Source organism: Hemicordylus capensis, chromosome 9 (genome assembly GCF_027244095.1).
Source record: "Hemicordylus capensis ecotype Gifberg chromosome 9, rHemCap1.1.pri, whole genome shotgun sequence".
NCBI classification, from domain to species: Eukaryota; Metazoa; Chordata; class Lepidosauria; order Squamata; family Cordylidae; genus Hemicordylus; species Hemicordylus capensis.
In genome coordinates, this window is record NC_069665.1 from 29,735,770 (window position 1) to 29,762,906 (window position 27,137).

A 27,137-nucleotide genomic window follows, 5' to 3' on the forward strand; every position below is an offset into this window, starting at 1 on the left:
CTGCCCTCCAGAGAGCAAAGGCTGCTTTTAATTTAGTATTATTATTATTATTATTACTACTACTACTGCTAGGCTTAGATATCACGCACCTGTGCTGAACTTTGTGGCATGTGGGGTAATGTGTACACTGCCTCGAGAGAGAGAGACACTGATCAGGCAGTATATAAATAAATAGATAATGAGCATTTAAAAATGACTACCTCCACAAGGAGGGATCAGAAGCATCTAACTAAGCTCTGAGTCTCAGTGTAAGCGGAGAAGCTGTGTGGAACATAGGAAGCAGCCATATACCGAGTCAGACCCTTGGTCCATCTAGCTCAGTATTGTCTACACAGACCGGCAGCGGCTTCTCCAAGGTTGCAGGCAGGAGTCTCTCTCCGTCCTCTCTTGGAGATGCTGCCAGGGAGGGAACTTGAAACCTTCTGCTCTTCCCAGAGCGGCTCCATCCCTTAAGGGGAATCTCTTCCAGTGCTCACACATCAAGTCTCCCATTCATATGCAACCAGGGTGGACCCTGCTTAGCTAAGGGGACAAGTCATGCTGGCTACCACAAGACCAGCTCTCCTGTGGTGTGGTGGTTTTCTGCTTAGGCTGAATTGAGTGTCAGCCTAGAAGCAGGGAGACCCGAGTTCAAATCCCTGCTTGGCCCCCAAACTCCGTGGGTGACCCTCTGTCTCAGCCTAACCGACCTCACAGGGTAGTTGCAAGGATCCATTGGGTGGAGAGGAAGTGTCCTAAACTCCGTGAAGGAAGGGCAGGAGATAAATATGATAAGACAGCCTGCGCTGTGGGACTAAAATGCTGCTCCTAACAGGAACTTTCACTAAATCCGGGAGATAGGCAGTTGGTCACCATGGGCTGCATGGCCAAGTGTGGTCCGTGCGGTCAAGGAGCTTGATGGGAAAACACAGCTGGTCTAGGCTCAGGGGGCTGTGAGAAGAGGCCTTTCAGCAGGGTTTGCACTGTGGAGATGTGGCAGCCAAGATTTCCTGCTGAGCTACTGAGTGTGGCTGGTTCCGGGCTGTCCTACCAGTAGGCTTCCTCCATGCCCCACTCCAGAGCAGAGTACTGATTTTGCATGCAGAAGGTCCCAGGTTCAGTCCCTGGCAATGTAGGCTGGGAAAGACTCCTGCCCTGGAAAGCCGCTGCCAATCAGTGTACAGCTAGATAAACCAAGGGTCCGACTCGGGATGGCAGCTTCCTACACTCAGTACCATCACATGACTCCTTTCCTCTCTTTCTCTTACAGGGTTCGGCTCCCATCCTGGTTGTCATGGTGATCTTGTTAAACATCGGAGTCGCCATTTTGTTTATTAACTTTTTCATCTAACTCGAGACTGTCTTGTTTGCAAAAATTAACAGTTTAAAACAAAAACAAAAAAAAGGTGTATGAATGGGGGATTACGAAGCAAACGACACACACACACAAAACAAAAGGAGGGAAAGATGTGGTCTTTTTGAACTGTCCTGAGACCTCTTCCAAATCTTTTCACAGAAGAACAACAAAATATTGAGTATCACTCACAGTTTGCCTTTTTTTCCTGGGTAATGTTTTTTGGATTTTAGCCAAAATTCTTTGCTTGTATAACACTTATGCTGTGTGGCATGGCAGAATGGTAACAGCACTCCAGTCCTCCCAGCACCAGACAGGATGAGAAGGGCTCCTCGATGTCACTGACTAGGAAACCTTCAAAGAGGGTTTTTTAAAAAGCCAGATGCTGAGAGTGGGGTGTCCTTTCCCACTTTTCCAGAGGGGACAGTGTGGTTGTGTGAAATGGCTGTCCCAGATGAGCACTTATCACCCACCTCCTTGATGACTGTGTGAACTGCTTCCTCAACGGGGAGGTTAGATTCTAGGGAACATAGTTTTTGCTTTCAAGGTGATGTGAAACAAATCCATTTTCCACCACACCCAAAATACGGGAAGCCCAATTAAATAGTTCAAGGTTAAAAAAAGAAAAGAAAAGCAACTTCTAAATTCACCTTAAAAGTATTTTTAAAGTCTGAAAGGCAACAGCTAGAGCAGAAGTCTTAACTACTTGCCCACACTTCCTTCCCTCCAAGTTAGGGAAGGAAGGTTAGGTGCCAGAATGCTCCTCCAAATATATCACCCAAGACTGTTATTTAAAACTTGATGTTCACAAATAACTTGCAGTACAAAAATTTCAGAAGATCTAGCAAGACTGAACATGATACATCTTGGCACAGGGAAACCCTGTGCCTATAATTGCAGGAAGTTCCACATTGCACCCAGTTTTCAGGTCATTTCTGGCACGTGTTAAAAACTGACCCAGCAAGAATGAAAAGAAACTTTTCCTAGGGATTGGTTTTGTCTAGCTATAAGCCAGGCTCCAAATTTGGGTCAGCCAGTTACCTGCCTCTCTCCCACTGTTCCTGGGAAAGGACCTTCGTGCAAGGGGAGAAAAATCTCACTTGCCTCTCTTCCATCATGGAGTGCAACTCCTGTTTTGGCCCTCAGTTTACATCTGTCCCCATGAGAAGGTGTTTGGTGGGAGGTTTGCTTGCGTACCGTACCCCTCTCCCCAAAGAGTGTGTGGGGAGCAACTCCCCTCTGTGGCTGGCAAGGAGTGCAGTGCGGCTAGGTTCCTGTTCCATCTTGCCATGGGCCATTTCCAGATGTCATGCTTGGCCTCTGAGCATGTAACATTTTTGCACTTTGTCCGTAGGATGTATATTCCAGCTTCCGACATATCCCTGTACAAAAACGAAAAAAAAAATCATTGACAACAGCAGCCTCCGAGTATGTAAATGCTGTTTTTATATATATATTTTTGTTTTTTCCTCCTCTATGTATCACTTAATTTTGGTTTGGTTCAAAACATCTTTGTAAGATGCCTGCCTTGTTCTTTCTTTCTTTCTGACGCCCCTGGTAATCCACTGAAAATATGCATTCGTTCATTAAAAGATGCAGTACCCCTGTTTGAAGCTGTGATCGTCCCAACGAGAGCTTGCCGTTAGGTCCGTCCAAGGGGGAAAGAAGCGGGGTGGGGGTGGGGTGGGGGTGGGACCCAATCTGAGTTCATGTCCAACCCTGGGGTCACCAAAATCACCCACTTTCTCCCTGTTGGTCTTGCATCACTGATCTAGTGGCCAGGTAAAAACAGGAGACAAATTCATGTTTAGACAAAGTCATGGAGGACAGGTCTATCAATGGCTACTAGTCTGGTGGCTATAGTCCACCTCCAGCATCAGAGGCACAATGCCTCTCAATACCAGCTGCAGGGGAGCGACAGCAGGAGAGAGGGCAAGCCCTCAGTTCTTGCCTGTGCCCTCCTCAGAGGCATCTGGTGGGCCACGGTGGGAAACAGGATGCTGGGCTAGAGAGGCCTTGGGCTTGACCCAGCAGGGCTCTTCTTATGACTATTGGCTGCTTTCTTCCATATTTTACATTAGGACCAATTTCTGCCCTCTCTGTGCTCAAGGCACATTGCCCAAGGCACATTGAGGGTGCTTCCTGTCTAGCAGGTATTGAGTGCAAGACCCACAAGTGACCTGGCTCCAAAGTATGACTCCCAATCGCATCTTCTCGCCTGGCAGATGTAGGCAAACCAAGGGTGTCCATGGGTGCTACAGACTGCACAGAAAGGTGAAAGGTTGGCGTGACCAATGAATGCCACATAGATCACCTGTTCTCTGGGATTTCACTGCACCCCCAGCTACAAGTCAAAGGACAACCTGTGCTCCCAGGGCAAATGGCTGAGGCAGGGCATGGCCTTCACACACACCCCTAGGTTTGCCCTCAAGTTGGGTGCAGCAACCCACTCCTGGCCTGGGGACAACTGAGTTTATGTTTTCACTGCTTTTTCGATCCCTTTCAAGCAGGTGTCATTCCTATGCTGCACTGGATTGCTACACTTTTGACCAGAAATAAACAAAAGAGTAGAGCATGTGCCCATTATGTTCAGTTCCCTTCCTCACTCCAACACCATTTCTCCCACTGCCTTCCCACAGTTGCTGGCCAAATTATTATTATTGTTTTATTATTTTAACATTTATATCCCGCTTTTCCTCCAAGGAGCCCAGATCGGCGTACTACATACTTGAGTTTCTCTTTCACAACAACCCTGTGAAGTAGGTGAGAGAGAAGTGACTGGCCCAGAGTCACCCAGCTAGTTTCATGGCTGAATGGAGATCTGAACTCGGGTCTCCCCAGTCCTAGTCCAGCACTCTAACCACTACACCACGCTGTGGGTGTCAGGTTGAGGGAGACGGTGACGCCCACTTCCTTTTTACAACCAAACTTCCACATTCCAACCGCCCCCCCCCAGTTTATGTCTCCCTCTTACATAACCAAGCCGTTGCTGTGCAGTTCTCAAATATTGCTCTGTGTGTAACTGGAGAGCTCAGTCTCCATGCCGGCCGCTCTCTGTGTTTCATAATTCTGGTTGCAGCTCTGTTAAAAGAACATAACTTTGTGTACCTCCTAGTGTGTGAGAGAGAGGCACATGCAAGAAGCAGGAGACCTCGTGAACAGCAGCTGAGGTGATGAAGGGAAGATTGCTGGTCTGATTCCCTTTGCTAAGCAGGGTTTGCATTGGGTTGGGTGTCTACATGTGAGCACTCTAAGATGCAGAGGCATGCATGTCCAATTCGAATGACCCCTGCCTGAAACCTTGGAGAACCACTGTCAGTCAGTGTATTACCAGCCAGTGGCCGATGTTCAAGTCTGTGTTTGGAGGGTACCGCTTTAGAGTGCAGGTGAGAACTTGCTTGGCTGAATGACCTGCCACATGAGAAGTTCCCTGCATGAATAAAACTGGTTGCCAGAGAGGAGGGTTCTCACCTTGACTTCTCCTTGATGTACTGCTTTTCTGTGCAGGATGTATTTATAGCGGAGGGAAGATCTTTTCCTGAGCTTTCCCCTGCAGTCCAAAGTGGTAGGGCCCAGACATAGCCTACCCACCTCACCTGCTGTTTGAGGGAACTGAGCCTTTCTTCTATGCAGAACGTGGAGCCATATTTACATTGAGCTCCAAGAATTACTTGGCACGGGGTCCTCCCAACAGGGCCCCCATATGTTGCTGGGCTACGTCTCCTATCCTTCTCGGCCACTTTAGAAGGGAAGACGACCCTTTTGGTGTTGACACAACTCACAGATGCATGGAAGGAACAGCTCTTGCTACGGCCTGCTTCAAAGGGTTCCCCACTGTCTGCTGGAAAAAAACCCAGTTCATTAAGAAGGGAAAAGACAGAATACCCTAATGAACGCAAGAATTATTTATTATAAAATCCTTTGAAATGCAAGGCCTGCTGCTGGGCCAACTACTGTTGTGAGAAAGAGGAGCACCCCTAACATTCTCAAATATTTGGCCTCCTCAAAGCCCTCCCAACAAGAATAGCCCGGCTTTAGAGCCTTGTCCCCCCCCAAAAAAATCTCTTGAAGCAGTTCTCCAAGCCCTCTTGCCACTGGGACATGCATAGGGACATGTGCCCTGCGGCACCCAAGCATCAATGACTGGTCACAGGCAGGCAGAAAGTGCATCACTGCAACAGCCAAACCCAAACTGCCTTATAGCCAACTAAACCCACAGAGAGCCACATGGTATAGCCTTGTCTGGACTGCAGCATCCAGATCGCAGCAGCTGGGGAATTCCATGTTGGAATGTTCTCCCAGGGGTGGGGTGGGGTGGGGTGGGGTGTCTCCCTGAAAACAGAAAACTAGCCTGCTAAGGAGACAGCTAGCCTGCCGTCTTCGTTTCCTGTTTTCAGGGAGCTTTTCTCTCCCCGTCAGCAAGCATTCAAACATGCAGTCTTCTTGCTTGCAGCGGAGGAAGCCTGTACCATGCGATTCTGCTGCACGAATAGAAGGGATCATGGTGAAAACACAAAGACAGCCTGTTTAATAGGCTACTAATGAACTAATGGTTGATAACTCAAGACACACGGAGACCAGCTAAAAACACACAAAACCATAGGCCTTTCTGGCTTCCCAGAATCCACCATGCAAGCCCAGAAGAGGAGAGGTTTGTGGAGCTGTCCAGTTCAGTTGGTATTATTAAACCCTGTAGGGTCTGTGATGCTAAGGAAAACCAGCACTCTGTTTAGGCAGATCCTTCATAGAAAGCTTTTGCCATTGCATGTCCCACTTTCACTGTCTTCTTCTCTTTGGCATCAGGGCCCATGTTCCTGCGGGCCAGTTTCACCCAGTATTGCTCCGTCCTGGAAAGGTAATCTGGGTACTTTTCATCCGGCTGTACTGCAGGGTGTTCCTCCTCTTCTATGGCAGAAGGAGGAAACAGAAAGCAAGAGGTCAATGAGGTGGCAAGGAACGATCCTCAGCTCCTCTTGTGTGTGTGCTCCAGCACATTAACAATACTATAAAAAAAAAATTTAAGAGCAAGCCACAGAAATATTTATGCAAGTTTTCTGTAAGAAGAGATCATTTTGCCTAGCATATCTCAAGAGTAGCAACCAAGGCCAGATGGCGATTCAGAGAGTTTGGCAAGCCAGTAGGCTGGAGAGAGAAGTGCCCCCACGCCCACAACATTCTAGTCTGGACAGTGACCCTCCTTCCTATGAAACTCAGTCCCGACTTCAAACCCTTCCTTTTGCAGAACTACAGGAAGGGTGGAGGCAGAAGTCTAGCCTGAAGTATCGATGCCTATACTTAAATTCCAGGCAGCGATTCTCATCTGCGACCTTGGTTGAGTCACTTAACCACCTCAGGCCCAAATTATCTTGTGTATATAAACTTGCTTTGAAGACAGCAATTGTAAAAATGGGTTTGAAATTCTTCAAGTAGCCTGGAACACCCCAAATCGCAGGGGTTCTTAAACTTGGGTCCCCAGACATTGTGGGACTACGACTCCCATTATCCCCAGCCACACAGCATGATTTTTCCAAATCACCGAAGACTCCCCACTAAGTTGGGGCAGCTTCTAAAGGTCACAATTTGGACAGCAGACTTAGTTTCCAAATGTATTAACCCCAAAGCCGAGAAGATTGCTTCAAGCCAGATATCTGGAGTCAAGACGACGGGAATCAGGGTCCCTCCTTGCCAGCAAGCCTAAACCCACAGATCCTCTTTCTAGGCAATTACCTTCCTCTTCGTCTTCACTTTCCTCATCATCAGAGTCCTCTTCTTCCTCCTCCTCTTCCTCCTCTCCTCCCTCGGCACCCTCCACTTCATCCTCTTCTTCATCGGACTCTGATTCTTCGAGCCACTCCTGAGTTTCTGCGACAACCATTAAAAAAACAACACACCAGGTGTAAAAAAGGGAAATTCAGGCGGAAACACAATGAAATCCCTCCCTTTTGGCCAGCCTCTTCAGAATTGTTCTCATCAACACCCTCCTTTTACGCCTGGGATTAGGGAGGAGGTTTTTCTAGGGAAACAGGTGCAATGTTTTGTTAGAATGGGAGCGAAACCCCTCATTTGAGAAATTAAGCACTGGATCTAGTTTAGCCAGATCTTGGCAGTCAAAAAAAGTTTAAATCGTAATGCTGTCATTCTCAATGAAAACAGAAAAGGAAGCCATGCTGTAATTCTAGCACCAGGTAGGCAGAGAGAGATAAAGCACCTCTCCAAAGTTTAGGGTGAAGTGGGTGCTGGCATTTAATGTCTTCTTCACTTTCACTTTCACGAAGCAGCTGCGAGGGAGGGAGCAGCATTCCCTCTAACAGGAATTCCTAGATGTTGTTGACTACAACTCCCAGAATCCCCAGCCAAAGGCCACTGCAGCTGGGGATGCTGGGAGTTGTAGTCAACAACATCTGGGAATCCCAGTTAGAGGGAACACTGGAGGGGAGAGTTTGGATCAAGGCCGAGACTTGGGCCCTTGACCCTCACACCCTGACCTGGCTATGCAAAGCCTATTATCTGGAGAAAGCAGGGGCTGACCAAGAGATCTGCTGCTTGCGAAATATAGGCTCTGCCACTGGGCTATCAGAGTGAGGCCATTCCCCAAAGGAAGTGTGAGCACTGTAAGATCCATTCCCTTGGGGGATGGAGCCATTCTAGGAAGAGCAGAAGGTTCCAAGTCCCCTCCCTGGCAGCATCTCCAAGATAGAGCTGAGAGAGATTCCTGCCTGCAACCTTGGAGAAGCTGCTGCCAGTCTGTGAAGATAGACCAATGGTCTGACTCAGTATATGGCAGTTTCCTATGTTCCTATGAACACCTGTCCATTTTTAGTCACACTGGCAAAGAGCTTCTCTGCTTCTAATCCAGCATTTAGAGTGGAAGAAAAATCTTTACCTATGTATTATTCCATTTATATTCCACCCATCCAAAAAATGGCTCGGGACAGTTCACAAACAAAAAATAAAACCAGTGAAAGTATTAACATAAAACTCATTTAAAAACCATTAAAACCACTTAAATGCTGTTAAAAGCCAAGCAGAAACAGTAGGTTTTCATAGCTCTCTATCAAACTTAAGTTTGGGGTGGTATAAAAAATAGCTAATAAACAAACAAACAAACAAACCTCCAGGGATGATACACCCCTCATCCCCATGAGGAGCATGTTCCACAACCTAAGGGCAGCAACCGAGAACACCCAACCCCAAATTGCTGCCAGATGGAGATGAACCTCTCCTGGTGATCTGAATAATTTTGCAGAGAAAAGCACTCTCTCAGATAACCTGGCCCTAAGCCGTTCAGGACTTTATATTTTGCCCAGAAGCATATCGACAGCCAGTGCGACCACTAGAGACCAGGCATGATATGGTCTCTCTGAGATAAGAATAATGCAAACTAGCAAATTTTGAACCTGAATTGTGATTCAGAGAGCAGAATCTGAAGGCTTGGGCACCCCCTTGGATTCCCGAGGTTCGGAGTACAGAGTATGGTCAGTCCAAAATTCCGGCTGAACATCCTTCGTGACCCTACCGGGATTAAGGCAAAGGTTTCGAGACCAGCCACAAACCAGACAGCTTAGACTCACAGGGCATGGAAAGATGGTTTCCCCGGGGATTAACCGAAGCCAAAATTAGCCCGGGTGTTTGCGGGCAGTCTAAAAGCTGCACCACGCATGGCCCCCACTGAAGAAGTTGCTGCCACCACTCATCTGCAAATCATCCTAAATTGGCTTTTGTCCCCAGGTAACACCAGGCATGGAATAAAACTAAACACCGTCATCCTTCGAGCAGGGATTTCTAGGAATGTTTCCAGTGCCTCTAAAGCCTCGATGACGCTGTCACATGAAACAGCGTGAGTGACACTTGACATTTCAACTCTACACACACAGCTAGCTGCAGTTTGTGGTCTCCAGATAAAAGGCTGCTGTCCGTGGCTGCCACAGAACCCAGCATGTTAAAGGATCTCAGGGTTGGTCTAGTGAAAAGGATTCAGAAGCAGGGCTGTGTCTATTTGGACCGGCACTGAAAGCAGCACTAGAAACTCACTGGCATTCTAGGGGAGAGGCCATGGACTGGGACAGAGCCCCTGCTGACAGGCAGAAGGCTCCAGGCTCAATCTCCAGTTAAAGTGATCCTCCCAGGTAGAAGACAGTGGGGAAGACCCTGGAGAGCTGCTGCCAGTCAGAGTAGGTAGTACTGGGCTAGATGGACTGACTCAACGCAAGGCAGCACCCACGGCTCAGTGGGAGAGCACATGCGTTATATGCAGGTCTCAGGTTCGATTTCCAGGTAAAAAAATCTCAGGTAACAGGTGATGGGAAAAGGCCTGTCTGCCAGAGTTCCCGGAGAGCTGCTGCCAGTCAGAGTAGACAGTACGGGCTGGAAGTTCCGACTCCATACATGGCAGCTTCACATTTTAGAACATTTAAGACTAGAAAATTAAACGAGAAAAAAATCTAGTTTTATCACATGATCTAAGCCTTGGAGTGAAGGCATCAGTAAATGGAGCATGTCTGTCTTTATGCCTCCTCAGTGGCAGATATATATAACCAATGGCAACAGCAAGGTTGTATATACACACTCTGTGCATTACATTTGTGCACAGATACATGCACTACGAGTTTATCTTCATGCTCGGCAAAGGCAAAGAGGTTCAGTCCACCTTGCAGTGTACCTGTTCAGAAATCGTGTCTAAGGATCACATATTTGAACCCTCCCCTTGTAAAAATAAAATACCTGCACAAGAAGACCTCCCTGTGGGAAGGATCTGTAGCTCAGTGGTAGAGCATCTGCTTTGCATGCAGAAGGTCTCAGGTTCAATCCCTGGCAGCATCTCCTAGGTAGGGCTGGGAAAGATCCTTCTCTGCCTTGGAGAAGCTGCTGTCACTCAGTGAAGACAATACTAAGCTAGACTGACTCAGTATAAGGCAGCTTCCTATGCTCTCAAGTCTTGGGTCTTAGGATGAAAACCCAGCCCTCCCTGCATTTTAATTCGTGGAGAGGGGAAATAAATCTCCAGTTCTGTGTGCCAAAATAGGTGGAATTCCACAACTACAAAAGATTATGCAACTGAAGCCAGCTTGTAGAGGTTGGGAGCAATTTATTATGCAGAAAACTGAAGTTCTGCTGTCTGCTCCCTGGAAATGCAGACCAGGTCCCAACAGTTTCTGGGATTTCAGACAGGGCCTTTTCGGTTGTGGCCCCTTGGCTTTGGAATGCCCTCCCTGAAGAGCTTTACCTGGCTCCCACCCTCAGTGTTTTTTAAAAAAAGACTAAAAATGCATGCCTTCTAATGCTCCATCTTTGATTATATCTGGTAGGTTCTTTAGTTTTAACTTTTTATAATTCTCAATCTTTAGCTTCTAAAATAACTTTTAATTTGAAACGTAATTCCGATTGTGGTTTTAGCCTGGACTTTAAACTTGTTTACTTAATTGGGTTAATTGTATTAGTTTTATTTTACCTTGTATCTATTTTATGGTTGTGAGCCGCCCCGAGCAGCAGTATACTGGAGGGGTATAAATATTTTAAATAAGTAATAAATAAGTAAGATTTCATCAGGTGATGCTCACAGGCTTTAACATTATCTTTTGAGCAGTGGGCACTAACTTGATTTGTTTAAAAAAGGAACCACAAGGTCCCACAAATGTTGACTTCTGCATTCAGTGCCCATATTTTGCAATTACACCCTGAGACACGGAAGCTAGCACGGAATCCCTGCAGTCCTGGCTACAAAACACTCAAGTGTGGGAGAGGTCCAGTTGGGGGGCAGCCTTCACTTACTTGGGTCCATCTCCACAAGGACCTTCCATTCGTCCATCTTGTGGAGGTCAATGGCATAGAGGTCGTTGAGGGTGAACTGGCGGTCGCCCACCTCGAACATCCCACCGTAGACGTAGAGAAGCCCGTGCTTCACGGCCAGCATGGAGCTGGAACGTGGGCAGGGCTCCAACTGCTGGCCGGAGGCCTCGTCTCCGGCTCCCTCATCTTCATCCTCCGACTCTGACCTCGGAGGCTCTGGCGCAGGGGCCGAGATCACTTGCTTGATGGTCATGACCGTCCCATCCTCGGCTACCACCTCCTTGATTATCTCCACGGGACCTGGAGGAGGCTGCCCCTCAAATCCGCCCTCACCATCTTCTGGAGCAGTTTGAGAACCCCCCACCGGTGCCTGGCCTCGCCTTCGCTTCTTCTTCTCAGACTTCCCCTGTCGACAGAACCAAGAGCAATATTAGACACAAAGCCCAGCCGTAGAAGGGACTGAGCCACCAAAGCTTTGCACGGTTCCAGAAAGGGAATGGACCACAGTGGCAAACCTCCTAAGAGGCAGGCAGGTCAGGGTCTCCTGGTTGATTGCTGGAATGGCACAGCTTTTCATCGTATCTTATTCTAATTGGCATTGTAGTTTGCCGATGGTGGACTGCCTTACAACAAAGGAGGTGTGTGCATTAAGAACCACAAAACAAGGAAAGGAAGCACAAAAATGCCTTTCCCCCCTTTTGTCTGTTTTTAAACAGCCGAGGCTGTTCCGAGGCTGTTCAAATCCCAGATCTATATTTATTATTCTTCATTTATGACATTTTTATACCGCCCTAACCAAAAGGCTCTGGGTGGTGCACAGCGATAAAAGAAAACCGGCGAATCAGTCATTTAAAAACAATCAATGCAAAACCAATTTTAAAACAGTTTAAACCCATTAAACAATTTAAAACCTGTAAAAACAATGTCAAAAACCTGGAAGGCCAGACCAAACAAATAGGTTTTAAGGGCTCTCTTGAAGGCCAACAATGAACCCAAGCTACGGGTTTCTGCCAGGAGTGCATTCCACAGCCTAGGAGCAGCTATGGAGAAGGCCAGGTTCTGAGTCACCACCAGACTTACAGGTGGTTACTGGAGACAGTCCTCCTCAGATGACAAAGGAGAAGAGCTGGTCTGGTGGTAGCAAGCATGACATGTCCCCTTAGCTAAGCAGGGTCCACCCTAGTTGCAAATGAATGGGAGACTTGATGTGTGAGCACTGGAAGAGATTCCCCTCAGGGGATGGAGCCACTCTGGGAAGAGCAGAAGGTCCCAAGTTCCCTCCCTGGCAGCATCTCCAAGAGAGGGTGGAGAGAGATTCCTGCCTGCAACCTGGGAGAAGCCGCTGCCAGTCTGTGTAGGCAATACACAGCATAGAATGTCAGAGTGGGAAGGGACCCCGGAGCTCTTCTAGTCCAACCCTCCTCTGCTCAGTGCAGAAATCTCATCGTCTCCCCAACAGGTGGCTGCCCAGCCTCTGTTTGAAAGCCTCTATCACTGCATATGGCAGGCTGTTCCACTGTCGAAGCAAGGGTCTCAAACTGCGGCCCTCAGCTGCTGCAGGATTACGACTCCCATCTTCCCCATCACAGTGGCCAGGGATGATAGGAGTAGCAGGCCAACGTCTGCAGGAGGACCACAGTTTGGGACCCCTGCTCCACGTTCTCTTGTTGCAATCCTTGTCACACTCCTGTGAGGTAGGTCCACGCCATGCCATGCCATATTGCAGATCAGGCTGGATGCAGATTGAGAGTAACCTAATTCAAGAAGAGTAAAGGAAGAGGAGCTTTTTCCATACCTTTAACTGTCCAGGGAACCAGCGGTTCTTTGCCAGGTCATAGAAATAAATATCGTTGAAGAAGTCTCCTTCCAGGCGTTCCTCCTCTTCCTCGTCGTGCACCCCACCGAACAGCAGGGATCGATTGTTGGGCCCCAGAGCCATGGAGAAGCCAGATCTGGGAGTTGGCTTCACACCAGAAGGATTAAGCCGAACCCACGCCCACTTGTCTGAGACATACAGAAGAGAAACAGGATGGAAACAAAGAGGAAAGACAATTTCTGAGTACAGACCTCTGAATACGGAGCTATGAAAATACATATGTCATGACTAGCAGCCATTGGATAGATTTCTCTTCTTTCTCCTGTCTAATCTATTTTTAACGCCATCTAAGCGAGTGGCCACCCCCACATCTTGTGGTGGTGAGTTCCACAGATGATAGGTTGTACAAGAACATAAGAAGAGAACAGGAGCATCTATATTTCCAGGAGCATCTATGTTTACTGGAAAAATGTAAAGTAAGAGTCTCAATCAATGCTCTTAACACACAATGCTTTGTAAAGGTGTGTGAATATATTAACAAGTGTGCCTTTGATCCTGAAAATTATAACTGATCGATCTATCTACTGAAGGGCACCAGCCAGATCAAACTGCTTCACTCCTCCCCTGCAAGTGGGCCTAGAGTGACACCTGGGCTCAACTTCCAAGAAAGCTGCTACGGGTTCCAATTCTCTATGGGCGCCATAGACTTAACTAAAAATACCATTTTCGTCCCATGAAATAAGACCAGGTCAGAAGCGACAAACACTGTCTTTGCTGCTACCTTTTGTTTCTAGGTGGAGAGGCTGCTCTCCAGCCACAGCCAACGTAACATCCTAGATGTCTCCATTGGTTTCTGTGGGCAGCTCTCCCTTCCACTCTGGGGGAGATTTGAAAATGGATTCTTCCTTGCAAACTGGAAAGCACCTGTCCAGATAATGAGGCTGGGCATTCTGGTATTTTCTTATCTCTGTGTAACTGAGTGCCATCCAGTCCCAGCTTCCCGCTGATGGGCCCCACGGAGGCTCCCACCCACCTGAGCCTTCAGCCTTCAACAGGAACATGTCCGCATGGAGAGTGCCTTTGTCAACGTCCTTTTTGACACGCTAAAAAAAAAAATATAAGTATTTATCCATTCATTCATTCATTCGATTTCTATACCGCCCTTCCCAAAATGGCTCAGGGCGGTTTACACAGAGAAGTAATAAATAAATAAGATGGCTCCCTGCCCCCAAAGGGCTCACCATCTCAAAAGAAACACAAGATAGACACCAGCCACAGCCACTGGAGGGATACTGTGCTGGGGGTGGATAGGGCCAGTTGCTCTCCCCCTGCTAAATAAAAGAGAATCACCATGTTAAAAGGTGCCTCTTTGCCAAGTTAGCAGGGGTAAGAAGGGGTAAGCCGTTAGCAGGGGTAAGCAGCAGGGGCAAGTAAGAAGTTGTTAACCTCACAGAATCCTCTCCGGATGAGCTTGGGGTGGGTGGGGAGTGAGTGGAAATGCAGAATCGGTGAAGTTTTAAGAAGCCTGCAGTCCATACACCTTAGGACAAAGAACAAGAATAACTCTGATCTCCAAAACACTCGACACACATTATCTTGTGGTCAACCTTACAACAGCGCTGTAATGGAGATCCATATTATTATCACCCCATACTGCAGATGGAAAACTGAGGCTGGAAGAAATTGGCTTGCTGAAGGCCTCCTAGAGTTCATAGCAGAAGCCAGGTCCAAACTGAGAAAATCCATGTGCATAGCTCATGCAGCAGTCCTATGGAGACTTACCTCGGAATAAGCCCCATTTAACAGTGTGGCCTTACTTCCAAGTAAACATGTACAGATTGTGCTGTCAGTCTCTTAAGCTGCTAGCCCAGCTTCTCAAGCAGTGTTAAGCACACCAGTGTTGAGAGGTCACCTGTGGGACTCATCTATCACCATGCAATTGCTTCTTGAAAGAGCCAGGGACCACCCGCTGCAGCCCCTACAAACATATCAGGGCATGGATTCTAGGAATACAGGAACACGGGAAGCTGCCATATCCAGAGTCAGACCACTGGTCCATCTAGCTCAGTGCTGTCTACCCAGACTGGTTGCAGGCAGGAGTCTCTCTCATCCCTCTCTTGGGAAGGAACCTTGAACTTCTGCATGAAAGCATGCAGGGCACTTTCCAGATTACCCGCTCAACAGCGGCAAAATGCTTTGGTTCAGGCAAACTGCATTCAGAACGCAAATAGCAGAGCGCCCAGCAGGGGGAGCAGTCTCGCGAAAACTAGCAACCGGAAAATACTGCAACCTTTTCATGCCGGACATACAACATTATAGCAGTAAATCGCAGCAATTAAATCCGAAACAAGGCATCAGAAATGTGAGCGGCACCCTGCTGTCTGTGTAGGGACTGTGGTGTCACAACTCAGGGAGTGCGGAAGCACGCTTCGCAGATACGTCGTGACCCCGTTGCAGGCTCCAATCCGGAAAGCATCCAGGTGCTCTTTGCAGAGCGGCCCCATCCCCTAAAGGGAATATCTTACAGTGCTCACATGTAGCACTGCAATATTCTCAGCCGTGAGTCCCCAGATGTTGTTGGGACTACAACTCCCATCATCCCCAGCCACAATGGCCTTGGGGTGATGGGAGTTGTAGTCTAACACCATCTGGGGACTCAAGTTTGTGAAGCCTTTCCGTGGGACATCCCTGACTGTAGAAGACGGAAAGATGAGGGACAGAACTAACAGCGAGCAAGGAAGCAAGCAGGAATGAGACTCCTCGAGTCCTTTGCTACCCCACATTCAGAAGCGCCACAAAGGATAAACCACAGTTGCTTTCTCTCCTCAGATCCACACAATCCTTGAAGCAAGCACGCGGCACAAAAACCCCAAACAAAAAAATAGCAACACTTCATGGATTGGAGACTGAAGGAAGCCGCGGAGGCAGAGTGAAAGTCTGTGCCTGGAGGCAAAAGGGTTGCAATTCTCTGCCTTTGAGGAGGTGAACACAAAGTGGAAATGAACAAGATGCTGCGGACAACACAATGCAAAACAACAGAGACACAAAGAGAAAGCGCGGGGGCAGAGCGGGATGAAAGGAAAGAGAAGAAAAGCCAACGCTATGAACTGGAGAGCAACGCCCATTTCACTCACTGCTATCACACCCACAGTATCGGGAAATGCTAGCTTTCTGTTCATGCAATGGACACTTTTATATTCCCCCCCCCCCAAAAAAAATCCTATATCCTAACAGGAAAACTTGAGAGCAGAGTGGAGCAGAGAAGGCCCCGGCTTGTTGCGAGGCTAAGATGACATCGCAGGCTGTTCAAAGTCCTTGGGATGGGGCAGTGAAGAGCACCACGCTAGATTTCTCTCCCCTGTCTAGTTATCCACTAAGAAAGGTATCACGGATGCATTAATTGGATAACCTTGACTAACGGAGCAAAAGGGAAGGCCGCGGGGATGAGCACTCAAGGAGGTTTTCCCTTTGGCAGTCCGGATGGATGAGCTGCTAATGAGATCTGCTTCCTCGCGAAAGAGGAGAGGATGCTTTCATTCCTGGCGGATGCTCTCTCATCTTTTGGTGAATGCTGGAATCAAGTTTAAGGCTGGGCAGCTGGGCAGGGAAACCTTCACTGCTGAGGTTTTAAGCACCTGAATGTTTGGTTGTGTTGGCAAAGTGTTTGGGTTTGGACATGTGAGTCCTAGAGTTCAGACATTGCTAATCAGCAGACTCAAAGCATGGTCTTGGGCACAGGTTTCTCCCCATCAATAATCTCAGTCACACGAGCAGAGATCCATGGCTCTCTTGTATGTAAGCAGGGGTGTGTGTTGTTGGACTACAACTCCCATCATCCTGTGGCCACTGCAGCAGAAGATGATGGGAGTTGTAGTCAAACAACATCCAGGGACCCAACGTTGGGAACCCCGCCAAGGTTTCACTCACCTGCTTGGAGTAGCCCCCGTAGACGATAACATTGCCTTCAGGGGTGGCAGCCAGCTGGCAACCAGATCTCGGAGAGGGGGCAATCCCAGAGGGGGTCAGCTTGGTCCAGGTAAACGTGTCCAGGTTAAAGGCATAGGCGTCGTTGTAGTAGATGTAATCTCTAGTTGGAACAAAAGCAGCATCATCACTAAGAGGAGAGGGGCTTGTACTCGTCAGAGCCTTAAATGCCCTCCCCAGGAGAGCTGAGAAATCACACGGACTGAATACGCTCAGAAGTGCAGGGCAGACGTCTGCGTTGTTACAGGGTTAAACATTTCAATTTCTTGCCCGTTCCTCCTTGTAATCTTTGGGAAGCTAGGCTGTCCAAGAACATGTGTGCACCACAACCTGTTTACATCTGAGAGCCAGCGTGGTGTAGTGGCTAGAGTGCTGGACTAGGACCAGGCAGACCCGAGTTCAAATCCCCATTCAGACATGATTTTTGCTGGGTGATTCTGGGCCAGTCACTTCTCTCTCAGCCTAACCTACTCCACAGGGTTGTTGTGAGGAGAAACTTGAGTATGTAGTACACCACCCTGGGCTCCTTGGAGGAAGAGCGGGATATAAAATGTAAAAATAATAAAACAACAACAATAATAATCTGCACTTCTGCACTTCTGTACATGTGGTGAACATATTAGCCCTAATCATACATTATGAGAACATAAGAATAGCCCAAAAAGGCCCATCCAGTCCAGCATTCTGATTCTCGCAGTGGCCCACCAGATGCCTCCGAGAAACCCACAGGCAAGAGGGGAAGACATTCTCTCTCTCCTGCTGTTGCTCCCCTGCAGCTGGTATTGAGAGGCATCTCGCCTCTGAACCTGCAGGTAGCCTGTAGGCCATCAAGACTAGTAGCCAGTGATGGACTTTGTCTAAGCCCCTTTATGTTAAAAACATAAGCCCCTTTGAAGTTATGTTCAATGTGGGGCATGTGTGCTGCAGGCACCCTTGTTTAATCAGGCTTTCTTTTGTTGAATTGTTGTTGATTTATTGTCTTGTTCTAAATGCTTGTTTTTAAATGTTTGGTTGTTGGACTATGAACTGCCTTGAGGCTTTTGTTATAGGTGGCATATAAATGTATTGAATGAATGAATGAATGAATGAATAAGAGTGTGTGTGTGTGTGTGTGTGTGTGTGTGTGTATAGAAATACCGGGACACATGTACAGAGTAACTTCTGAACAGGGCTGGGGCTTACATCAGAACTGACTAGGGATGACCTTGAGTCCTAAAGTCACTGGCCTTGGTGCTGAAGCGGTGAACAATGTCTTCTCAACTGCCTCCACTTGGGACACCCAGTGAACCCCCCAGGGCCTACCTGACCATGAAGCAAGCTGAAAAGGAAACTTCTGGCAGAGGATTCGAGAAGGGGCCTGTCTGTCATTCCAAGTTTAAAAGGGAGCTGAAGTCCAGCCTCTGAGACTTTCAGAGTATGCTCCGGCTCCTAAGAACATAAGAGCATTGCTGGATTATTAGACTAAAGACCTTTCTAGTCCAGCACTATCCTTCCAACAGGGGCCCCTCTGGGTCTGTCCGGCCCCAGTCAGACCTTTGCAAAGGAATGGAAAACCCTGTTCATCAGGGGGTCTCTCAGGGAGGGGAGGAGAGCTGGTCTTGTGGTCGTGAGCATGAATTGCCCCATTTCCTAAGCAGGGTCTACCTTGGTTTGCATTTGGATGCGTGATTACATGTGAGCACTGCAGGATCTTCCCCTTTAGGGATGGGGCCATTGCTCAGTGGTAGAGCATCCGCTTTGCATGCAGAAGGTCCCAGCCAGGCTCACTCCCTGGCAGCATCTCCAGGTGAGGCTGGGAAAGACTCCTGCCTGAAAACATTGGAGAGCCGCTGCCAGTCAGAGTAAACAACGCTGAGCTGGATGGACCAAGGCGCAGACTCCGTGGCAGGCTGCTTCCTACCAACCTCGCGCTTTCATGGAACCCTCCGAAGACCATCAACTGTCGCTTGCACACGGCCATCCGATGTCCGCTGCGACCCGAGGGACCCCCAGGGGCCCTGGAAGAGAGAAGAACGGACTGAGCACCCAAGGACTGGATGCCAGCTCTACTGTTCCCATTCTGCACCGTTTCAGGCAAGGGTCCCCCAACCTTGGGTTCCCAGTTCTTGCTGGACTACAACTCCCATCACCTGCCGCCACAACTGTGGCAGTGGATGATGGGAGTTGTGGTCCTGGCAGCAACTGGGAGCCCAAGGTTGGGAACCCCTATTTAGGGAAGAGCTGCATCATCTGCTACTGCTAGGCGGACAAATGGGGTCTGAGTCCAGACTCAGACTCTGCCTGTCTGGCCCCTTCCCCACTGGCGACATGCTTGCCTTCTCAGCAGGTACATGGCTTTGCCCTCCTGCACCTACTCCCCCGCCCCCCCCCCCCCCGCACTGCCCCGGTCTGTTTATTTATCAGAAATAAGACGCAGCCGCCGCCCCCTCCTTGGGAAGAGCTCCAACATCTGTGCCGATGAGAAAGTCTGCGGGGGAGAGAGGCAGCCTGCCTTTGTTTTAATGCTATCCTGACATAGTGTGGAAAAAAATCAACTTTCTGATACTCCCTCCTTCTGGCATGTTGATTGCAGCAGGCGGGGGGGGGGGAGAGGAAGGGCCGAGCAAATCCAAGGTGCAAGGCAACATCAGAGGGACTTGAACAGCTCAGGGGCAGAAGGTGAAAGGTTCAAAGCCTCCAAGGATCCCAGTCCTGGGACCTGAGAAATGGCCATGTCTGGGGATTCTGGGAGTTGTAGTCCAACAACATCTGGGGTCCCAAGGTTAAGAAACCCTGGTCTAGAAGATAATCAGTATGTTAACGATTTCCCCCATGTTAACTATTTCCTCCAGGTAGGAAAAAACAGATGCATTTTAACACCTGAAGGTTAGCGTGGCATGTTTACAAGATGGCAGAGAGATGCAGGAGCTCTTCCTTTCCCACCCTCACCCAGGAGGTAGGACCAGGAGGTAAAGATTGGTCCATCTCTCGCTCCAATCCACAGAGCACTCTTCCATCATGGGACTAAAGGGGCCCTTGAGTGTCCAAGCAGACAAGCAACTTCTGTGTCACAGGACTCCTCGCTTACTTGATTTGCTCCCATGTTTTGCTGGCCAAATGCAAGACCCAGAGATCCTTGTAGTGGTAAAACTGCTCACCGTCCGGTGAAGCAAATTCCCCGCCGAACACCCACAGCTGTCCACCTCCCTGTGCAATCATCACGGCCTGCCAGACAGAGAGAGAAGGAACATCTCTGGTACCACTCAACATGCAAAGCGCACAATGGCCTCTCTCATTAGGAACATGGGAAGCTGCCTTAAAATGCGTCAGAGCGTTGGTCTATCTAGCTCAGTGTTTTCTACCCGGACTGGCAGCGGTTTCTCCCAGGTTGCAGGCAGGAGTCTCTCTCTCAGCCCTGTCTTGGAGATGCTGCCAGGGAGGGAACTTGGAACCCCCTTCATGCAAGCATGCAGGTACTCTTCCTAGAGCAGCCCCATCCCCTAAAGGGAATATCTTACAATTCTCACACATGTAGTCTCCCATTCAAATGCAACCAGGGCAGACCCTGCTTAGCAAAGAGGACAATTTGTGCTTGCTACCACAAGACCAGCTCTCCATGTTGACCAACAACCCTGTAAGTTGGGTCATGTTTATTCCTATTTTACAGATGTGAAGACTGTGGCTGTGTCCACGTGAGGCCCAAAGGTCACCTGTTTGAATCAGCTAAGCCAAATATGCTTACACATAGACAATACTGAGCCAGATGGATCAAGGGTCTGAATTGGTGGACAGCAGCTTACTAGAGGATGGGGCTGTACCTCAATGGAAGAGCATCTGATTTGCATGCAGAAAGTCCCAAGTTCCCTCCCTGGCAGCATCTCCAGGTAGGGCTGAGAGAGACTCCTGCCTGAAGCCTTGGAGAAGCCGCTGTCAGTCAGTGTTGACAATACTGAGCTAGATAGACCAATGGTCTGACTCAGTATATGGCAGCTTCCCACGTTCCTACGAAATACAACTACTCTGATTGCACTGCTTGCAGGAGCTGGGAATGGGGCCCCTAGCCTGAAGAGGTCTATGCTGCCTGTTTGGAAAACTATGATTTGCTGAAGCACCATCTGCTGGACATTGCAATTCATGACAGGCATAAGAACAAAGTTATTGGGTTCTTTATCTCCTAAGGAAGGAAGGAAAGAGGGAAAGAAAGAAAGAGAGAGAGAGAGAAAGAAAAAGAAAGAAGAGAAATTCTGCGCAACCCTACAAATAGCAGCACCTTGTAGGCAGACCTAGGGGGGTGGGAGCAGGGTGGTTTTGGCACCTGCAGGGTCACCATGCACCTCTGGTCTTCTTGAGCCGGGGGTGGCAGTGGTGGGGTGGGTGTTGGAAGCACATTACCTGATGAGCACAACGGCGGGGAGGAGGGTTCGGGGTGTCGACTTTCGCCCAGCTGTTCTTCCGAATGTTGTAAACAAACAACTCATTGTAGAGGAATGTCTAGAAGGAGATGTCAAGACAGAGAGCAGTTGCCAGAATGTGCCATTGGCCCAGCTTGAATGGCCCTCTTCATTTGCAGCACACCCCATGCAGTGCAGGCCTTCAACTCCCACCCCAGCATTTCTACATTTCGGGGGGGTCATAGGAACCCAGCCCAGAGGCTGTAAGTCGGGACGATGACCCCTTTGCAGGGACTGGGGTGCTTCTGCAGTGCATACATACCCTAGCATGATGCCAAGACCAGGCAGAGCAGGGGCAACTCAGAGCGACTAGTTGTGGGGAGCAAAGGAGCAGCCAAGAATGGGGTCAGGGGAGCAAGGAGCAAATACCTAAAGAGGTCAGGGAATTTAAGTGGTGGGTTTATATACCTTATAAATAGATATACAAACTATAGGAAACTGCAGTTGGTCCAGAGTGTGGCTGCCAGGGTGGTCTCTGGGTCATCTCGGAGAGACCAGATCGCTCCTTTCTTAAAGACTGGCTGCTGATAGGTTTCCAGGCAAAGTACAAGGTTCTGGTTATAACCTATAAAGCCCTGAACAGCTTGGTCCCTGGGTATTTAACAGAACGTCTTCTTTGTTGTAAACCACACCACCCATTGAGATCATCTCGAGAGGTTCGTCTGCAGTTGTCACCAGCTCATCTGGTGGCTACTCGGAGAGAGGCCTTCTCCATTGCTGCCCGAGGCTTTGGAACACACTTCCTGCTGAAACACACTTCCTCCCCATCTCTGACAACTTTTTAAAAGACAGTCAAGATGCATTTGTTCACCCAGGCTTTTAATTAGATACCGTTTTAATTGTGTTTTTAATAGTTTTATTAAAACTATTTAAAACACAATTTTTAATTGTATTTTTAATAGTTTTAACATTTCAAATTTCAAATTGTTGTAATGTTTCAATCTTTTTATCTGTCGTTTTTATTGTTTTGTTGACTTGCGTTTTGGGCGGTATACAAATGTGTTAAATAAATAAAATAAATGAACGGAGCTTGCTTGACGTTTTCAATCGTATTCAGGGCCAGATGGCTCTTAGAAAATACTGTCTTTTGGGATTAGGCCAAACCTTCCAGGAGCATTTCCAGCCGGGGCTTTTAGCTTAGAACGGAGGGTGTGCATTCGCACACCCGCCAGATTCACACTGAAGCCCGTGTGAGATATTGGGGAGCACATCCCACACGATACGGGGTTTTCACTGCGCATTATCATTGCCTAGTCCGATTTATGTCCAGGGTAAAAAGAATCCACTTTTTGCATCGGTTTTTTTGGACAAATTCAAACCTACAGTAAAGCCTGCTGACTAGGAAAGCTCCCGGCCGGTTTTCTTTTCCTGTCCAACACCACGTGGCAGGAAAGACTGGGGTGGGGTGGGGAGAGAGGTCACTACCAGGGCAGCGGAAATCTGCTGGGGAGGTGGCCTGGCACCCCCTCGGCACACGTGGCCTCACCCATCCCGGTTCCTGGCCTGGAAGGAAGCTCAGGGGTTGGTCCGGCTCCTGGGAGGCTGGAGGAGTCTCTGCTACCGACTTGGCTGCAGCGGCTTCTGCGGCTTGTTCTGGGGTAGAGGACTGAGGCATCTTTAAACAACGGAGGCCTTTTAAAATATAGCTATAGGCCCATAGGATACGATGACTGTATTCTGTGGCACTTTGCTGTCGAGTTCCAACCTGGTGGAGGCTGGGGGCGGTGGCAGCAGGAAATACTTTTTGAGGGAGCACCCATCACCGCTTGGAGTCACCCTGAAAGAGAGACATACTATAGCAACAATCCCTAGTTTGCAAAGCATGGGCGCTTTTAGGGGAGGAAGAACCCCACTGTGGCAACGTTCCGTCTCAGACTGGAATGTGGGTGCAGAGGACAGGAACTTGGGAGGAAATCGTGGCCCAACGCGGCCAGACAGCAGCAGCAGCAGCAGCAGCAGCAGCAGCCGCCCCCTTCTTAATGAGAAGGCCGTTGGGAAGCTTGGAGGAACTGCGAACCAAACAGCAGGTGACGTGGCTGCTCCCCACGATCCCAGGCCAAACCTGTCTTACGCAAAGGGAGACCAGGAGCAGCAGGAGAGCCCAAAATCTCGTTTCCCACAGTAGAAAGCCAGAGGTCTCCAGGAAGCCCACACGGAGGGCATGAAGGCAAGAGCCTTTCCCTGGATCTAGGAATAATCAGAGGCAGCCAGCCTCGGAATCTGGAGGTTCTGAATGGCCATCACAACTTAGATGCCGAGGGCCCTGTTGGGGTCGGAGTTGTCGTTCAGTGGTTAGAGCATCTGCTTGGCATGCAGAAGGTCCCCGTTTCCCTCCCTGGCAGCATCTCCAGGTAGGGCTGGGAGAGACTCCGGCCCGAAACCTTGGAGAAGCCGCTGCCAGTCCGTGTGTAGACTGTTCAGAGCTAGTGGAACCAAGGTGGGACCTGCTTAGCAAAGGGCACAATTCATGCTCACGACTACAAGGCCGGTTCTCCACCCCAACTTTATTATGATAAAGAAGAAAAAACTCCCTAGCCGAAAGGGGTTCTGTGGGGAGAGCGGGCTTGACGTGCACTCCCCGCAGACGATCAAGGAAGCCTCCTCCGGCAGGCGGATTGCCTGCCCAGACAAGCGGCGGCTACACTCTGGCACTCCCACACCCGGCTGCAGCTTGTCCGGCAGCTCCAGGGGTCAGGAAAAGGGAAGCACAGCCATGCAACACACACACACCCCGGAGCTCCAGGAATGCACCATGCCAGTGCACGGTGCATTCCTGAGGTCCCTCGTCCCGTTAACCTTGTTTAAGGGGGAGGGCGTTGAGGCGGGCTGGCCACCAGGACCTGCAGAACTCCCGTTGGTGCACACGAGCAGCAGAAACTGAGCTGGGCTCCCATCGCTCGGTTTCTGCTGCTCGTGAGAATCGCCTCCCTCTCTCCACCTTTTCCACACTGTGAGTAGTTTGTATGCACCTTCTCTGAGCCCCCTTTTCAGCATCTTTCCCCCTAAATTAAGAAGTGTGAAATGCTTGGCCTATTGATGCTCCACCTTTCTGATTCTTTGGGTTGCCCTCTTCAGCACTTTTCTCCAGCTCCAGGATATCCTTTTCCAGATAAGGTGATGAGAACTATGCACAATGTTCCAAGACAGGTCGCGTCATAGGCTGGTCCATGAACATTACCACTCTGACAGATATATTTCCACACCCTTTCTTAATAACCCCTCCTTTGGAATTTGCTGTTTTCTAGGCAAAAAAAGGTGGGGGTTGGTTTGGTTTGGTTCTCGTCTTACAGATTGGAGACCACAATCAGTTCATTCCAAACATTCATCTCTTCTTGCAAAATCTACAGCCAGGGTCCACTCTTTTATGTCCAGAAAGGAGACAAGCTTCTTTGGAATCGCTTTCTTTTTCCTTTTCCTTTTTTTGGTGTGTCTGCACACAGAACAAGAAGCTAAAGTATTAAAGCAGGCAGCCTGAAGTTATGAACTCCTGAAATATTGATCACAGCCAGGCAATCACTCTGACCTTTTTAATGCAACCCAGCACGCCTGCTGGCAGCTGAGACATTATTAAAGCAAGAGGTCTGGACAGGCTAGTCATTCATTCTGGAATTAATGCATATTCTATAGAGCCTGGTTTCTCATTTTAAAAATCCCTGTGAACTGCAGAAATTGAGGCAAAGTTTGTTAATGAGGGAAATGGGTGGGGGCAGGGTTCCTCAAACTTGGGTCCCCAGATGTTGTTGGACTACAACTCCCATCATATGCTGCCACAATGGCACTGTAGCAGCGGATGTTGGGAGCTGTAGTCCAACAGCAACTGGAGAGTCAAGTTTGAAAACCCCTGGGTTAGGGGAAGGGACGGGAGGATAGACAAAAGTATATACTTTACTTTTTTGCCATTGAAATATTCACCTCCAAAGAGAATTAGCTCGTCTTTCTCGGGATGGGCAGACAGAGAAGCATTGAGTCTGAGACAGAAAGGGAGACAGATGTTAGATGGGGGTCAGATACTTCATTTTCAGCTTTGGATGAAGACTCCTTAGGCCAAACTACAGTGCTGTATCAACAACAAGTTTGTGCTAACCATGAAAAAAATAATAATAAGTGAAATGAGAATTACAAAACTGGAACTAAACTTTTTTTTTTTTAAATGCTACATCAGGAATGAATGCACAGCCTTAGAGTAACACCAGGCCGTAGACTCATAAATACGAACAAGTGCCGATACTTGCCTCGGTGAGGGTGGGGGGCAGGCAGCCTCAACCACTTGAGTTTTCTTAGCATCCAGTGTTTGAAATTCAGCGATCAAGGCTTCCAGATCCTCCTATAAGGGAAGAGTCAGATTGCTCTTGGTGCACAGAGATGTAGGAAAACCGGATCGTCAAAGCCACGGCTTGTTCTACCCATGCATCAGGATGAGACGCCAGAGAGGACTGTATCACCTCTGGCTGCCAGCTAGGAAAGCCTTCTCCCGTAAGACCTACAGAAACCAGCACAACCGGGAGTAGCCCCAGTCCAGCCCACTCCTTGGTATGCTAGCTTTCTGCTTGCAGGGAGTTTGGCCACACACCAGAGCCTTCATACAGGTGCTCTACTCCCTGCCGGCTGAAGTGGTACAGCCCCTTCTCCTGATTCAGGACTGCAACACTTCATTTTGCTGCGTGCATAGATCAGACCCCAGCTTAAATACGGCATTAGGGGGGTGGGGCGGGGAATTACTTTAAGACCAGGCCATGCCACCAGGAAGCATTTCTCCCCCCATTCCCTCCTTGCCATCACTATCTGAGGCTTTCCCTGCTTCCAAGTTGCCACCTTTCCTTCCCCAGCAAGGCTCCTGTGCATTTCACAGCTGCAAATAAAAAATGCAGCAATCCAGCAAGGGAGACTGTCCTTCAGCCTCAGGCTCTCCACGCCAGCAGGAACAGCAGTAGCTGCCGAATTTCAGCCTGCCATGGGCAGCTGTTAACAGCACAGGAGCCCTGGTGAGTGGCAGCCTTGTCCGTTGCTCCCCAGCCCCACACCTGCTCGCTCCTCACCTCCTCCTTTTTGGCTCTTTTGGAGACTTTCTTCTCCATCTTGGCAGCTGTCTTCTCGGCCCCCTTCACCTTCTTCTCCTTCTTGCTTTTCTTACCCATGCTTGCTGCAAACAAATCCCGGGAGGCTGAGTGAGGACCCTTTTTGGGGTAAGATGCTGCAGCATGCAAAACTCACATGTCCATCCCAGCTCTTCCTTTTCCCGGGACCCCAAATCAGGTCATTTCCTGCCAGGGAAAGGTGAAAAAACCAGACACACACTCTCTCCCCCACCAAAACCATTGCCATCTGCTGGGGCGGATGTCTCCCTACAGTGCAAGCCAAACAGAAAAGGATCTTGCTGTTTGAAGTCAGTTTAAAGCAGGGGAGAACATACTCAGCCCTCCAGCTGTTGTTGGACTACAACTCCCATCATCCCCAGGGGCTGGACCCTGCTTTAAAAGCTGCCAAATGTCTGCTGCGTCAGTTTCATGGATTGCTTGCGGTCCACTTCCGATGCAGGTGGAAACTGACCAGATTTTGCCATACCTTCATTAACTTGTGTTGACTCTTGGTTCCAGATAAACAAAGAGTCAATGCAGGTTAATCAAGGTATTTCCTTCCTACCTGGACTTCTGGCTTTTAAAAAAGCTGATCTTGGGATGAGTGTCTCTTGCAGAACATACACCATTTGGACCACAGATTCTGGGTTTCCTGGCCCCAGAAGCATACATTGATTGATTCAGTTTATATACCACCTTTCTGTCAAAAATTG

At 48.9% G+C, this 27,137-nt stretch overlaps 2 protein-coding genes across 4 annotated transcripts in view; one reads left to right on the forward strand and one right to left on the reverse strand.

Moving 5' to 3' along the window:
* The window catches only part of JPH3 (junctophilin 3), a 72,388-nt gene extending 69,448 nt beyond the window's left edge, over positions 1-2,940 (forward strand). Inside the window, exon 5 of the mRNA XM_053271438.1 lies at positions 1,250-2,940. Within this exon, the coding sequence (XP_053127413.1) occupies positions 1,250-1,330 (81 nt within the window). The 3' untranslated portion in view covers positions 1,331-2,940. The remainder of the gene's footprint in view (positions 1-1,249) is intronic.
* Positions 2,941-5,223: 2,283 nt separating this feature from the next.
* KLHDC4 (kelch domain containing 4) lies at positions 5,224-26,609 on the reverse strand. Of its 3 annotated transcripts, XM_053271579.1 has the most exons (12): positions 26,386-26,609; positions 25,582-25,673; positions 25,239-25,317; positions 21,291-21,389; positions 19,987-20,123; positions 18,824-18,916; positions 16,863-17,022; positions 13,969-14,038; positions 12,915-13,123; positions 11,102-11,525; positions 7,061-7,195; positions 5,224-6,238 (listed from the first exon to the last, which is right to left on the reverse strand). In XM_053271579.1, exons 1-12 carry the CDS (start codon positions 26,482-26,484, stop codon positions 6,063-6,065), a joined length of 1,773 nt encoding a protein of 590 aa, XP_053127554.1. In that variant the 5' UTR covers positions 26,485-26,609; the 3' UTR covers positions 5,224-6,062. The 3 variants fall into 3 exon arrangements, with proteins under 3 accessions (XP_053127554.1, XP_053127555.1, XP_053127556.1); XM_053271580.1 differs by lacking the exons at positions 25,582-25,673; positions 26,386-26,609 and having other exon boundaries at positions 25,262-25,298; XM_053271581.1 differs by lacking the exons at positions 21,291-21,389; positions 25,239-25,317; positions 25,582-25,673; positions 26,386-26,609 and having other exon boundaries at positions 20,057-20,074.
* Positions 26,610-27,137: the final 528 nt, after the last annotated feature.

What these genes read in the sequence shown, in the direction of transcription:
- KLHDC4 (XM_053271579.1), bottom strand. Translation starts at nt 26,484, where the DNA reads ATGGGTAAGAAAAGCAAGAAGGAGAAGAAGGTGAAGGGGGCCGAGAAG. An exon ending in ACGGGGGCTACTCCAAGCAG is followed by an intron (nt 14,039 to 16,862) that starts GTGAGTGAAACC and finishes TTTTTTTTTTAG; the next exon opens with CGTGTCAAAAAGGACGTTGA. An exon ending in CCTTGTGGAGATGGACCCAA is followed by an intron (nt 7,196 to 11,101) that starts GTAAGTGAAGGC and finishes TGGTTGTCGCAG; the next exon opens with AAACTCAGGAGTGGCTCGAA.